The 16,723-nt window shown below is 35.0% G+C and overlaps 2 protein-coding genes across 3 annotated transcripts in view; one reads left to right on the top strand and one right to left on the bottom strand.

Moving 5' to 3' along the window:
* Positions 1 to 1,445: 1,445 nt before the first annotated feature.
* On the bottom strand, positions 1,446 to 16,107 carry LOC123529867 (PRA1 family protein 3-like). Its single transcript, XM_045310430.2, has 3 exons — positions 15,888 to 16,107; positions 11,187 to 11,404; positions 1,446 to 10,742 (listed from the first exon to the last, which is right to left on the bottom strand). Exons 1-3 carry the CDS (start codon positions 16,064 to 16,066, stop codon positions 10,603 to 10,605), a joined length of 537 nt encoding a protein of 178 aa, XP_045166365.1. The 5' UTR covers positions 16,067 to 16,107; the 3' UTR covers positions 1,446 to 10,602.
* A 304-nt stretch (positions 16,108 to 16,411) lies between these two features.
* LOC123530526 (NEDD8-activating enzyme E1 catalytic subunit-like) overlaps positions 16,412 to 16,723 on the top strand; it is a 37,027-nt gene continuing 36,715 nt past the window's right edge. The window contains exon 1 of one of the 2 annotated variants that reach the window (XM_053521161.1): positions 16,412 to 16,545. The gene's annotated coding sequence lies outside the window, so the exon portion shown is untranslated. The other variant, XM_053521162.1, reaches the window with a different exon arrangement.

The following is a 16,723-nucleotide window of genomic DNA, read 5'->3' as shown; positions in this document are numbered from 1 at the left end:
GCTCTTGATCAAATTTAATGAATATCCTGCTTTAAATGCGACTTTGATTTAACTGGGTGACCTAGTTTTTGACCCCAGATGACTCATATTTGAACTTGACCTAGATTTCATCTAGACAAACATTCTGATTAAATTTCATAAAGATCCGGTGTAAAATGCAGTTCCTATTGCAAACACAAGGTTTTTCTTTGGTTTGACCTAGTGACCTAGTTTTTGACCCTAGATGACCAGTTTTCGAACTTGACCTAGATTTCATGAAGGCAACCATTCTAAATTTTATGAAAGTCCAGTGTAAACTGCAGCCCCCATTGTGTACACAAGGTTTTTCTTCTATTTGACCGGGTGACCTAGTTTTTGACACCAGATGACTAATATTTGAACTTGAACTTGACGTCATCCAGACAAACATTCTGATCAAATTTCATGAAGATCTGGTGTAAAATGCAGTCCCTATTGCATACACAAGGTTTTTCTTTGTTTTGACCTAGTTTTTGACCCCAAATGACCCATTTTCAAACTTGGCCTAGATTTCGTCAAGGCAATCATTCTGACCAAATTTCATGAAAATCAATTGAAAAATCACCCTCTATTGCATACACAAGCTAAATGTTGACTGACGCCGGACGCCGGTCATTGAGCAGTTACAATAAATCACCTGAGCATTGCTCAGGTGAGCTAAAAACATTCTGGCAAAGTTTCATGAAGGTCTAATCTAGGAAGTGTTGCCTGTAGAGTGGTAACAAAGATTTCTAATATACATCTTGTTGACTTTACTTTTAACTACAGATGACATGTTTTCTAACTCGTTTGAGATTTCATAGAAATAAACATTCTTACAAAGTTTCAATTGGGTTGGCCTAAAACTGTGACTGTTAGTGTTAACAGTAACCATTTTGATAATGGATGATGGACACAGGTATTACAATAGCTGACTTCTAGCAAGCCCGTCCGCTGAGCTCAGTAGGGAGAGCGCAGATCTACGGATCGTGGGTTTGTGAGTTCGAGGCATGTGTTCTCCTTGACGATCCGCTGAGGTCAGTAGGGAGAGCGCAGATCTACGGATCATGGGTTCGTGAGTTCGAGCCCTGGGCGAGGCATATGTTCTCCTTGACAATTTGATTAAAGACATCTTGTCTGAAATCATTCGTCCTCCACCTCTGATTCATGTGGGGAAGTTGGCAGTTGCTTGAGAACAGGTTTGTACTGGTACAGAATCCAGGAACACTGGTTAGGTTAACTGCCTGCCGTTACATAATTGAAATACTGTTGAAAATTAACAATAATGAATTTAAAATTATTTACTAGTATGTTGATACCTTTTACTTTGTGTTAAATCAGTACATCACTATTACGGCTCTTTGCTTCTGCAGACTTGAGGTAATAAAGTGGGCTTATTATCATTGCTGATGTAGATGTTACTAATGCAGTAATAAGGACATAACTGATTTGTTTTTAAGAAGATTTATTTTTGTTCAAATGAATTTCACATTATTATATAAACAAAAAGAAATTCACATTTATATTTAAACAAACAAGAGCTGTCACTAATGGTGACAAATGCCCCTGTAGCGCTTTGACCTTTGACCTTGACCTTTGACCTGGTGACCCCAAAGTCAATAGGGGTTGTGTACTCAATAAGTACTATCGGCATGTGAAGTTTGAAGGTCCTGGGTGCAGTGGTTCGCGAGTAAAGTGCCTTCATGCAAAAAGTTAACATTGGTGTGACGAACGGACAGACAGTTGAAAACTAATATGCCTCCCTTCGGGGGCATAAAAAAGCGGGATTGCTATAGTAAATCTCAGCTGCATATTACAATGGTCCATAACAAAACTTACACACAGGCATATAAAACATAAATAATACTAAAAGCTAAGCTTACAGCACAGGAAGGTTAAGAAAGGTGTGATAGGTTTGGGAGCTGGTAAATAACGCAGAATAAGCAAGATTTGCCTTAACACTACCATGTGCATTTGTATCATGTCTGGTAGCAAGTATTTTTTTCCTGTCTTCGTTTTCTGTTCAATCAATACACAGTATTTATACAATTTACAAACATTTAAGGAAACGATTTAGGGTTGTTCAAATTCCATAAATTTTGCACAAAAAAGGTGTTTTTATCAAATATATTTTCTAAAAGAAATTCTGTTGAAAACGTCCTGACCTATGACATATACATATTGACATTAAATTTTTCATGTAGTAGTTGTTCATCGTAACACTCGACTATCACACAGCCATCCTACATAGTGACATTAAACTTACTATCACACAGTTGTTTTATATAGTGACACTGAACATCAAATCGATGCTGTACATAATGACACTTAATTACCATACAATTGTTGCATAGTAACACTAAATCATTAAATGTATGAGTAACAATCACTATTGCACTTTAATAATTCAATAAAGTGCACCTCAATTACGGGACACATCCTCGGGTTCATTACACCAATTTGTCAGCCTTCATCAAAATTCCGAGAATACTTTTATTTGATAGTAGATCAAAAGTAAAGTGGTCCAATCAGCTTTGGAAATAATTTATTTATTGAAAGTCTAGATATTTTGGAAAAAGGTCTCATTATGACATGCAGTCAAATTTTGCTTTAAGAATATATTGAAAATGTTGCTGTAAAAACATATGAGCCGTGCCATGAGAAAACCAACATAGTGGGTATGCGACCAGCATGGATCCAGACCAGCCTGCGCATCCGCGCAGTCTGGTCAGGCTCCATGCTGTTCGCTTTTAAAGCCTATTGGAATTGGAGAAACTATTAGCGAACAGCATGGATCCTGACCAGACTGCGCGGATGCGCAGGCTGGTCTGGATCCATGCTGGTCGCATACCCTCTATGTTGGTTTTCCCATGGCGCGGCTCATATCATACAGTCAAACTGACTTAAGGAAGAGGGTGGGGGATGGGATGGGATCTTGCTTTTTAAGGCAGACGTTTGTTTAAGGCAAGTTGAAATTAGAACAAAAAGTCTACTTGAGAAGTCAGCTACTGATTACTTAATGCAAGTGACTCCTTACTCTACTGTGTCAGTCATACAGTAAAATGTTGCTGTAAAATTTAAAGAAAAGCTTTATACTGTGTTACTCTGGCAGTAAAATATAGCTTTAAAATGCACAGAAAAGATCTCTGCTGTGTAAGTAATACAGTAAATTGTTGCTGTAAAAGAAAAGAAATTAAGATGTACAGTTTATTATTAAAGCAGATTTATTAAGAAATATTATATACCTTTCTCAAATGCGCTCATTTGATTGGTCGAAATTAGTGCACACGCGGGTCCGCAAAAAGCGATACTGACCTGCAAAAGTGATAATGACTCTTGTGATATTACTTTTTCTTATATGTATGAAATCTGGCCCAGTCAAATAAATGCATTTGAGAACGGCATATAACAATTATAGACTTATGTTTTGGTCAATATGTGTTTTTACAGAGCTGTAAAAATGATATTGACCTGGGACTGCCGCCTCGGTCAATATCATTTTTTTTTTTGGGGTCCGTAAAAACACATACTGACCTCAACATAAGCCAATAACTGTATAATATTGTCTTTTTGAAAAATTAACAATAGATAGTGATGCGTTTTTAAAGCAGTTCAGTGTATTAAATTAAGCTGTAAAGCTTACTATTAAACATGGAATTATAATATAACAAGTTATAATATTTTAAAATCTTTGCCTGTTGTGATAGTTTTGAGAGTGTGACGCATATCTGGAGATATGCCCCTGTAATACACGGTGCCTTTAAACAATGACATTTATAAATAAACATCGCTACTTTCAAACAATTGAGCATTAAAATGTTCTTTTACCATTTTACTTAATGTGAATGTGTTTGACCTGGAATACATCATTAACATAGGAAGTAATTTATTGTGCAGAAAAACAAGTGCATAATCTAGTGTAAAGGACACATGCGGCAGTTTTGGGTAAAACATTTTCCATTAACAGAATTTGTTGAAGCATTGTATATGAACAGTGTCATGTTAGAAACAGAATTATGGAAAAAAATCGAATGGCACCTTGCTTGTTTTTGGAGTTATCTGCCCTTAAAAATGCAGATTTGAAGAAAAATCCAGTTTTAAGGGCAGGTAACTCTTAAACAAGCACGATGACCTATAATTGTTTTTGCATTTTTCTGTTTCTAACATGAAACTGTGTTCATATACAATGTTTCAACAAATTCTATTATTAGGAAATTTTTTGCCCATCTCTCATACAAGAAACTGCAGCAAGTGTCTTTAATATAATATTTACACCTTTTTATTACATCATGTTATTCATGAAAAGACATAAATAAAATTGATAACACTTTCAAAATATCTTATGAAACATCTACCTTTACCTATACAAAGACAAAACTCAGTAACTCCACACTTATAAACTTCAGTACTCCTTCAAAAATAGTTCTTTAAAAAATCACAAATGCGACAGGACAAAAATACAAAATGAACACAGAAGCAAGATATAATTATGAATAGTGAACACCTTGAATACCGGTAGTATTCACCAGATATTTTAACGTTTCTTGATACCAGAATTACATTGAGTGTATTCACGAGGAGAACAAGTCTTATAAACATTATTACAATGTCTGACTGAAAGTCTGAAAATCTGCCTAGGAAAAAAAGCTTGATTTAAAACAGTGACAATTAGGTGAATCAAAATGTATATCCTCTCGAGATTCTAATGCAAACATGGCAAGACTTCTAAAACATCTTTCAAGGTAACCTGCTAAAACACACTCGAAAGTGGGCATAATTAAATATTAAAATACAATATAATTTTATCAAAATCAATACAGGCTGATAATTCTACTGACAGTTTAAGTTGTACAATATCAAAGCCCTCACTGTCATCCTAATTAGCAATATTAATTCATATATACATGTATATATATGCCACTATGACAGTACAGGCATGGTTAGTATCTAGGGAGTGTTTTCAATTTACAAATAAGAGGTTGTAAGTAAATTTTACTCTTACTAGCTTATTGTTTTGTATAAATAGGGAAATGAATAATAATAATAATTATTGTATTATGCATTATATATCAATGGGAATTTATCTTCCACTGTCAGTTCCTACAAAATTTCTTGTAGAAAACCAGATATAGGCATGGCAACAATATGAGTGCAACATTATACACATATTAAATGGCTTGCCATCAAATAATCCAAACCATTCAATAAGTTTTATTACATGACATCAGAAATTAATATTCGGTTTTATTTTTTTTCAGTCTTTGACACATTAGCACTGTAAACTTGTTGAATAATTATAGACTGGTCAAATAGCAAAAATATATAGTGATTATTTATATAGGCAGTCATTAATGAAAGAGAAATGTTGTATAACTGACCTATTAAGTGGAAACCTGAAAATTTTAGAAATACTGTATTAACATATAGCAGAACAAAACAGAGTGGGTGAGGGTTTATTTGGTTTTTGAATATTGCACATAACACAAAACGGGACTTGTAATTATTAAAATCTATGAAAAATATCTTAATACACATCTCACTAATACGTATGTATCAGGAATGGAGAACAGAAAATAAGACACAATTTTTTTGTTCTGTATGTGACTGTATCACTTACATGTGTAAACGGAACAAGAGGGCCATGATGGCCCTATATCGCTCACCTGTTATCATTGCACTTGAGGATAAGAAGGTCCTCAGAAAAAATATCTATGTCCAAAGGACAGGAACAACAAGAGCTGTCTCCATAGGATGACACATGCCCCCGATGGCACTTTGAATGAATAGTTATGGCCGATGTTAGAGTTTAGGACCTTTGACCTACGGACCTGGGTCTTGCGCGCGACACATCGTCTTACTGTGTCACACATTCATGCATAGTTATTTTAAAATCCATGCATGAATGACAAAGATATGGACCGGACATGCCCATCAATGCACTATCATGAAAAATGATCTTTAACGTCTAAGTGTGACCTTGACCTTTGAGCTACGGACCTGGGTCTTGCGTGTGACACGTCGTCTTATTGTGGTACACATTCATGCCAAGTTATTTGAAAATCCATCCATCGATGACAAAGATATAGACCGGACACGCCCATCAATGCACTATCCTTTAACGTCTAAGTGTGACCTTGACCTTTGAGCTACGGACCTGGGTCTTGCGCACTGCACGTCGTCTTACTGTGGTACACATTCATGCCAAGTTATTTGAAAATCCATCCATCGATGACAAAGATATGGACCGGACACGCCCATCAACGCACTACCCTTTAACGTCTAAGTGTGACCTTGACCTTTGAGCTACGGACCTGGGTCTTGCGCACTGCACGCTGTCTTACTGTGGTACACATTCATGCCAAGTTATTTGAAAATCCATCCATCGATGACAAAGATATGGACCGGACACGAAAATTGTGGACAGACCGACAGACCGACAGACTGACAGACCGACAGACAGACAGACGGTTCAAAAACTATATGCCTCCCTTCGGGGGCATAACAAAGGAAAGAAATTTAACCAAAAAGAAAACAAATTCTTACAAGGTACAGATATGTCAAAATACACCTAAAAATTGGAGGTACCATCCATGTTGTACCACAAAAAAGTGGTCTCGGCTTTTCCCTACGGTCAATAATAAAAAAGTTACTAAAAATAAGCTATTTATAGTAACGTAAAAGGGAAGTAATTAAAAAGAAAATTATTGTAAGTGAACAAACTAAGGATCTGCCAAATAAATCTGTTGACATAAATGAAATTTCAGATCAGTATCTTCATTAGTTACAGAGATATACCCATTTTAATTTGAAATAAAGGGAGGTAATTTGACATAAAATCGGTCCATAGTTATCTACCCTGATTGGCTCAGTGCAACTAATGACAATAATGAAAATTCAAATAAGTCCTATAAGTACTTACTGATATAAATCCATTTTGATTACAATCAGGGGACTTAAATAAGATATAAAATAACTCTGGAACCTACCATTGGATCTGATTTGCCATGGAATCCAAGATTTATTGTTGTTGAAGATATTTTGGAAGTCTCTATATGGCTGCGAATGCCAAAATAGCCAATTTTGGACCTTTCAGGGGCCATAACTCTGGAACCCATTATGGGATCTGGCCAGTTGACGAAAGGAACCAAGATCTTATGGCAATACAAGTAGTGTGCAAGTTTGATTAAATTCAAATTATAAATGAAGCTGCTATTGTGCAGACAAGGTCAAAATAGCCAATATTGGCCCTTTCAGGGGCCATAACTCTGTAACCCGTAATGGGATCTGGCCAGTTCAAGAAAGGAACCGAGATCTTATGGTGATACAAGTTGTGTGCAAGTTTGGTTAAAATAAAATCATAAATGAAACCACTATTGTGCAGACAAGAAATTGTTGACGGATGCACGGACGCACGCACAGACGACGGACGAAGGGTGGTCACAAAAGCTCACCTTGTCACTATGTGACAGGTGAGCTAATAAAACAATATTTGGTACAGAAGGGGTACAAAGCAAAAGAACAGCCTTCATTTATTACATGTCATGTTTTATATACCTATAAAAATTTTACACACAAAAAAATGGAATATTATGAAGCCAGTTTACATGAGATAAAGCGACATGGAATCAGATGAACATGAATTTACACGCTAGATTTCATTTCTTAATAAAATCTTTATTCTTGTATGAAAAAGGCATGGCTGAAAAAAAAAACTGTTGTAACTCTCTGAATTTTGAGACCAACTTACAACAGTTTTTCATTCAATCATTGATGTACAGGTATATATAAACAGGTAATAATTTTATGCAAAATATATTGCCAAACCTTCAAATACATAAAATTTATACACTATCAGAAAAATGTACTGAAAAAAAGGTACTTAGGCAAGTGCTTACACAAAACTTCTTGTTGGAAATATTTGCAGTGCCATGCATAGCATTTTAACCTTTAGCCTACTGGCGACAAGTGATCCTGACTTTGTGACCAGTGCAGACCAAGATCACCCTGCATGTCTGCAGGCTGATCAGGGTCTGCACTGTTTGGTATTCAGTCAGTAAATTTTCAGTGAATATATCTTTTAATAATAAGTGGTACTGCCCAAATTTTAGAAATTTAGCATTGTAAAGGTTAATATACATACTAGGCACTACGTAGTTAAAACTAGCATGATTAAAATGATAAAGATAATCCAATACATGGCCCAAAACAACACTATCAGGGGTATCACATTTTCATTCAGTTAAAAATTGTGTCTGTAATATTCAAGTAGTTCTAAGATATTACATAAGCCTGGTTAACTATAACACATTTTTTATTTTGTATTTGTGATAATTTCATTTTAACTGATCAATGCTTTAAAAATTCTTTCTTTTCCATTAAATATAAATGCTTTAAATATTTATAAATGTATGTTTATAACAACAAAAGAAGAAAAGAAGTTATTATATTAAATAATACTCTATAAAACACACACTAACCTTTAGTCTTAAAATACTACATACACACTACATGTATATATATATTAACACACACTACAAATCTCAAATGATAATGATGTAAGCATATATAAAAAATGTACAAAGAACAATACACACTCACTTCAAAGACATTTATGCCAGTATGCTCAACTCCATTGTGTCTGCCATTCATTGCAGTTCCTAATATATTCACAGTGATATTAAATGCACTGACCTCCAGATTTGGTTAAAAAACTCTTTCTTTCAAATTGAAGTTTGGTCATATTATGAACATTAGAATATGAGTTTTTGTTTCTAAAATATTTAAAAAATTCCAAATAAAGAAAAAAAGATGACCATACCGGAAATCATCCCCGGACCGCTGCGGCAATAAAGACATTTTCCTGTCATCGTAACCAATAGCGCTATAGTGAAATTAGTGAATTATGACTACAAAATATAGATATTTACAATCGAGACAGTTTTAACTGTTTATTTGGAGTAAAGCAATACAAACGCTTTTCGATTTTCACTGTAAAAAGCAGTAAAAACAGCAAATCTCATGTGTTTCTGTAACATATAGTTTGTCAGTAATTAGGGTTTAAAGCCTTCTTAAGAAATGTAGCATTTATTTCCAGATAACTAAAAAAATATTTTTTTCTGCTGTTGAATGATCTGGAGGCCAGTCCCTTTAGTGACTGTATTTTTACTACATGTATTTACAGTTCAGATGAAGCTGTATACAGCTGCTGCATTTCAAAGGTCACATCTGTAAATCTTGACTGGCAAGAACAGTTTACGTTTGTCAAGTTATTATGCAAACAAGTTACTGAGTATTGCAGTGGCAAAACAGAAGTCCCCTACTGTTGGAAAACTTTCAAAAGTGACCTTGACCTTTGACCAACAAGCATAGGTCATGTGTTGACACACTGTCTCATCCAGGGGAACTTTTGTGTGCAGCACTAAGATAATCCAACAATGCATATAAAAGTTATGGAGCAGACAGTTTTTACTTGACCTTCAATAGTGACCTTGACCTTCGACCTACAAGCGTAAGTCATGTACATGCATAATCTACATATTGCACTCTATTCACATGCAAAGTTTTATGAACCTAGCTTGAATATTTTTTGAGTAACTGCAGGATCCAGATTTACAGATGGACAGACAGACGGAGGGCTTCTTATAATAGTCTACTCCTGCGTTCCATCGGTAGAGACTAAAAACCTAAATTTGTTCTCACACTGCCGATAGAAAGTATCACACTGCCGATAGAAAGTAAACTTTTAAAGCATTGTGATGCAGTCTTATAACGTCTGCTTTTCCAACAGCCTGAGTTAGTTGATGTTTTTGTTGTTTTGTGAAGGCTTTGACACACACTTTGAACAGCCATATTAATTTTATATGTAATTTTATATGTTTATATGCCACGGTAAGTACTTAACCAGAATTTGTTATATGAATTAATCATACCATACTACACTGCTTAAATTATTATTGTTCTACTCAATTCTTTAGAGAAAAATATCAGTAATTTGATTACAGAGTTAGGCTGTTAGGCAAATATATCACAGATACATGTTAATCTATAGATACTGTTCTACATATTAAACCAATGTATGTTGTAGAAACTATGGTAACTGAGCATACTGTCACAAAAGTTAAATGCTATTTCTAAAATGACAATATTGAATGCTGTATTTATTAAAGAAACTGCCTTGTATATTCAGCTATGTTTAAAATTCTCAAGAAAATTCCTTCATTACTACATCTACTATATATTTTTATCATTTGGTTTTCTTGCAAAATATTCCTTTACAGTATACCAGCAGACCAACTCCTAGTTCTCTAGGCCCATATAATCTGGATTTCTTGAAATGCATACATTGCTACGTTCCACCAATCCATCTAACTAGGCATCTACTAATAGGTAATAAAACTTTTTGACAAAAATGTTTCCTTTATAAAATGTGATATACATGTAAATATAAAGAAATACCAGCAACCCTAGTATTAAATAGCAGTTATATAGTTGGTTCAATTCATAAGAAAGATAATACCAGATTATGGCCTGTAAATGTGAACAGTTGTATAAATATACAAGATTGACAATATAAACCACAGACTACAAGTATAAAGGTACATCAATTTATGAGACTGGTTCCTGGTCCTGGCCAAGTCCCTCCAGTATTATCCCCATTGGTGTTCTCTTGAGACCCACGGTTTCCAGACGGTTTGTTACTTTATTTTTGATACTCCTCATCCGAAATGATGCATGTATCAGTATTACTGTAAAATAAAGTTTGCTATTGATGTTACTACAAAATATGGAATTGTTTATCAATTTAAATCTTTAAATATACTCAAAGTTAAAATTATAAACAGTACCATTCATGCATACTAAAACACTTGTTACTGTTGTTAGCATTAAAATCAATACCTTCTATCAGGTACTTTATCACAAAATCAGTCATTTCTTACTCAAATAGAGAAACATTAAATTTTCATATAATTAGTTAAGTTTATACTATTTATATTAGGTCTATTGTGATGAAAGCTTGATGGTTATGTGAATCACTCTTGAGTCTGCTTCCTGTAAAAAACAGAAGGCATAATCGTTACCCAAGTGCGGCTCAAACACATGACTTCCAGGTTGAATGGCCAACACCTTAACCACTAGATCACCGCTACCAGTTAATAAAACCTTTTCAAACAGGAAGCTTCAATACTCACACAATAGTGGAAAAGCAATTCCAAACATGAAAACTATTACAGCTCCAACCATATAGACCAACAAGTATCCAGAGAGGAGTATCACAATCACGCTTATTATCGGATGATCTCGTTTAAAGCGCCTTGCCTTCCATCGTGAACTGGTACAGTAAACAAAGCCTCCAAATGCCACAGAAATTGCAATGAATCCACAAACCATCTGCACCGGATGGACAATACTGCAAAGCAGAAAGCAATCATGATTATGTAAGTATATACAGACGTTTCTAAACTGTTCTGCTGGACGGTCAGTCCAAACAATAGGATTTTTCGGGACACCGTGATATACTTCTGACTCACCGTCCCATCACGTCCAAATTTATTCTGCATATTTCTAATGAAATCCGTTGGGAACGTTTTCTGGTGCATTTACAATGTATTTGTAATGATTACATCTCTGATAATGAATTTATGTTGACACTAAAGCATAACAAGACCTGTCATAGGAGACAGCGTGCTCGACTATTTCGATGCTGGATAGTGAAACTGGGCACATTTGACGAAGCTGGAGCTGTCACTGGAGTGTTCAATGACTCCAACGTGGATGAAATATTGGATAACAGCTTGAGTCTGTGTCAAAAGTATTAAGTAATAAGAGAGATAAGGATCAAGTGTATCAAAACATTAAATATCAAGTATAATTCTTAGCAAAAAGGGGGAATAATTCATGAAATATTGGTGCAAGAGTGATGCACCTTGTGTCATGTTGAATCAAATCCATTTAGTAATAACCTGAGATATAGTGAAAATGCATCAAAATTAACCTTTAATTCTAAGTAAAAGGGGCATAATTCATGAAAAATTGGTGCCAGAGTTATGGACCATGTGTCATATGATGTGGGTGATAAGGTGGAACAACTATTTTAAGTCTGAATCAAATCCATTTAATAATAACTGAGATAGCGTGAAAGTGCACCAAAACTTTAACCTGAAATTCTAAGTAAAAAGGGGGAATAATTCATGAAATACTGGTGCAAGAGTAACGGCCCTTGTGTTATATGATGTATGTGATGATGTTGAACAATCATTTTAAGTCTGAATGAAATCCATTTAGTAATAACTGAGATAAAGTGAAAGTGCACCAAAATTTTAACCTGAAATTCTAAGTTAAAAGGGGGGATAATTCATGAAATATTGGTGCTAGAGTTATGATCCTTGTGCAATATGATGTGGGTGATGATGAGGAACAACTATTTTAAGTTTAAAGTAAATCCATCAAGTAATAACAAAGATAAAGAGAAAGTGCATCAAAACTTTAACCAAAGTGCGGACACAGAAGGACGCCGATCATCGGCGGCCGATACCAACGCCGGGTCGAGTAGGATAGCTCTCCATACTTTGTAGTCGAGCAAAAAATGTTTCACTGACATTTTCTGAATGTATATTAAATGTGTTTTGTTTCTGCAATTTCGTGTCAATCGGCAGTCCACTGTGTATTAAAACTGGTGTCCGGGTAAATATCTCCTTGCACCTGTTCACATCATATTTCCGAAGATTCAAGTCTCTTATTTAAAATTATGAGTTATATTCAACCCATTTGAAGTTTCTATATGAATATCAATGTTTAATTTATTGGAGCAAGTAAGTCTGACCAGTATTATATTACTTTTTTGGATTTTTTAATGTTTACGTTTTCCTAGCTATCAGTAAAATGCAGATACGGGTAAGGCTTAAAGGGATGACAACTATAAAATATCAGTTCATAAAATAAGTCATCCTGATTTAAGCCTAATGAGTAAGACTACTGGTAGTCCAAATAATTTGATGTCAGAACTTATTCTGAGATATTTTTGTTATAGGGCAGAGAGATATTGACCTGTTAAAAAATTATCACAATATAGCGACTTTCGTACAAGACGTTGGACTAGGCTACTGGCCGGTATAAGCAACTTTAATCTATTAACTAGTGTTTTATCAGGAAAATTCATAATTCATGAATAAATTGAGAAACCCCCTAAAAAAAGACAGGCTAGCTGTCTGGTGATTGGACAGCAAGAAAGCAGTCAATATGTCCAGTGATAGCCGACAGCTGCACACTTCCTTTCTACAAAGAAAGTGTCAAGCCATCCAGTAACCGGACGCCTAGCATGCATTCTAGCCATCTGGTTATTGATTTCTGAATGAATAAGTAATGATTTTATGTAGTTTAAAATGTTATTTACATAAGGTATCAATACTTATCTGATTTTTCAGTCGATAAAACGAATGAGATCGTGTTTGTATATAAATCCGTTGATATTCTATTTTTAGAAATGATAAAACATTGATCGCCATTTGTAAAAAAGTGATGTTTTTCTAACGGCCTAAACTTTAATTCTTAATACACAAATTTATATATTTGTTTTGAGGAATGGAAAGCTTATAAAACAAGCAATTCATTAATTAATTTTGACTATTATTTCAAAATAAAATGGATTAATTATGAACGCTTAACTACTTTTTTCTAAAAGTTTTGAAACTCAAACTGCCGCTATTTAAATTAAAATTTAATGTCATTTAAAACAGTTATTCATTAAAATAATATTTGAATACTTAAATATGAAAAGTGTAAGTATTTCACAACTGTTTTAATTTTAACTAGATGCCAACCGGCAACATGGCGAGCCCGCCAGCTGTCAAAAGGACTGGGAGTTGCACAAGACACTCCCTGTCTCATTGAGGCAAACATTTATGCCAACAAGAGGGTCATGATGACCCTGGATCGCTCACCTGAGTAATATGAGCTACATGTTTCAAATGTCAAACTGATGATTTTTAGAAAATTTTTGGAAGATTTTCAGATGTACAATCAAGTAACCCCTGGGGCTGGGCCAATTTTACCCCGGGGGTCATGATTTGAACAAAGTTTGTAGAAGTCTAACAGGCAATGTTACATATCAAATATCTAAGCCTTCTGGTTTATTTTTAGCAAATTTATGAAGATTTCTCTATGTACAATCAAGTAACCCCTTGAGCTGGGTCAATTTGCTGGGTCAATTTGACCCTGGGTGGTCAAGATTTGAACAAATTTTCCAGAGGTCCACTAAGCAATGCTACATGTCAGATATCTAAGCTCTAGGCCTTCTGGTTTATTTTTAGAAAATTTTGAAGATTTTTCTATGTACAATCAAGTAACCCCATGGGGCGGGGTCAATTTGACCCCGGGGGTAATGATTTGAACAAATTTTGTAGAAGTCTACTAGGCAATGATACATGTCAAATATCTAAGATCTAGGCCTTCTGGTTTTTTTTTTAGAAAAAAATTAAAGATTTTCCTATGTAAAATCAAGTGACCCCTGGGGTGGGGTCAATTTTGACCCGGGGGGCATGATTTGAACAAATTTTGTAGAGGTCCACTAGGCAATGCTACAAGTGAAATATCTAAGCTCTAGGCCTTCTGGTTTATTTTTTGAAAATTTTTGAAGATTTTCCAATGTAAAATCAAGTGACCCCTGGGGCAGGGTCATTTTTGACCCCGGGGGTCATGATTTGAACAAAATTTGTAGGGGTCCACTAGGCCATGCTACATGTGAAATATCTAAGCTCTAGGCCTTCTGGTTTATTTTTAGAAAATTTTTGAAGATTTTCCTATGTAAAATCAAGTGACCCCTGGGGCGGGGTCATGATTTGAACAATTTTAGTAGAGGTCCACTAGGCAATGCTACATGTCAAATATCTAAGCTCTAGGGCTTCTGGTTTTTGAGAAGTAGATTTTTTAAGATTTTCCTATGTAAAATCAAGTGACCCCTGGGGCGGGGTCAATTTTGACCCCTGGGTCATGATTTGAATAAAATTGGTAGAGGTCCACTAGGCAATGCTTCACACCAAATATCTAAGCTCTAGGGCTTCTGGTTTTTGAGAAGAAGATTTTTAAAGTCTTTCCTTTCAGTTGCCATGGCAACCAGAGTTCTGCATGAAATTCAATTCTTTGAACAATTTTAAAAGGGGGCCATCCAAGGATCATTCCAGTGAAGGTTGGTGTAATTCTGCCCAGTGGTTTTCAAGAAGAAGATTTTTTTACAAATTGTTAATGCACGACGGAGGACGCACAACACACAACGGACATCAAGCAGTCACAATAGCTCACCTTGTCACTTTGTGACAGGTGAGCTAATAAAAAAAGAGATTAAAAAGTTACATCAAAATCCCTCTATGCTTCAAAAAGAAATGCTCCAGACAAAGTCATTCTTATACCTGACTTCTGACCTCTAAGTGTGACCTTGACCTTAGACCTAGGGACCTGGTTCTTACGCATGACACTCCGCCTCATGGTGGTGAACATTTGTGCCAAGCGACATCAAAATCCCTCCATAACAAGTATCATTACTTATTCATTATGATAAGGAAATCTATTACCGGACAGCTAGAAAATCCCCTGAGGATTTGCTAGCCATCCGGTAACCAGACGGCTAGAACGTAGGCTAGGCGTCTGGTTATCGGATGGCTAGACACTTCCTTCGACATTAATCAACAAAAATAACTGAAATAAGCACATCTGCTGAAACTAAATTATGAAAGGACCAAAATTATGATCCATAAAAGATAAGAGTTTTCCTTTTGAATACCATAGCACCTGATCATTAGCACCTGAAATATTGTGATCAAGAAAATTATGGTAAGTCAGGATAACGGTTTTAGTTGTGAAAAAAAGTATGTCCCAAAATATAGCATCCGAATACTTACCCTATTAAAAGGAAAACCAGAAGAGCTGTCAAAAAATAATTGGTTTGATAGTAAAGCAGATTGTTAAGAACTCTATTGGCCCATTTCTCTGGATCTTTGATGTTGGGTATTTGGAACCGTGCTGATTCCATAAGAAAATCGCCAATTGGACGTAAAGGTGCTAATTGAACATCGGCCATGTTGACAGTTTATTTCGTTCCCTAAATTTTCAACCCACCAGCCAAAAGCTTTCTAACAGTTTCAACAACAACATTTCAGTCCTTTGAAAAAAGGAAGATTAAAACATATACTCAATAAGAAGTCATATAAAATGATTAGTTACAGAGCAATGTCGTAATTAGACTATCCGCATTTGGGAGCGAAAATATTTAGTACGAATGAAACATTTTTTTTATGCTTATACCAATTACAGAACTAAAATATAGAGTAATGATGATACTTTGAGGAATTTATGAATCAAAAGGGATAAAAACAATCTCACAAAATAATCATTTTATTTTACTATCTTACCTGACTGCTTCCCTCATGCCAGTGTTTTATTTATTATTTTTTTACATAATTTTGTTCAACGTTGAAGCGACACCGTATAAGTTCATATTTCATTTCTAAATTTTCACATTTGTCTTGTGTTACAGGGAAAATAACACCAGTAAATATAGTGAGTGAAAACTATTCAAATTTTAAACTAAATGTATCGGAAACTTTTGTGGAAAATGAAAATGTCTACTTTCTGTAATATATTCGCCCTCAAAACATTTCGACCCAGTGAATGAAACATCATATGATACAGGCAGATCTCTTCCAAATCAAATGTAAGCCTCACAAGTAGGCCAAAT

This window comes from Mercenaria mercenaria, chromosome 13, assembly GCF_021730395.1.
Source record: "Mercenaria mercenaria strain notata chromosome 13, MADL_Memer_1, whole genome shotgun sequence".
In the NCBI taxonomy this organism is placed as follows: Eukaryota; Metazoa; Mollusca; class Bivalvia; order Venerida; family Veneridae; genus Mercenaria; species Mercenaria mercenaria.
This window is presented reverse-complemented; position numbering and strand designations above follow the sequence as displayed.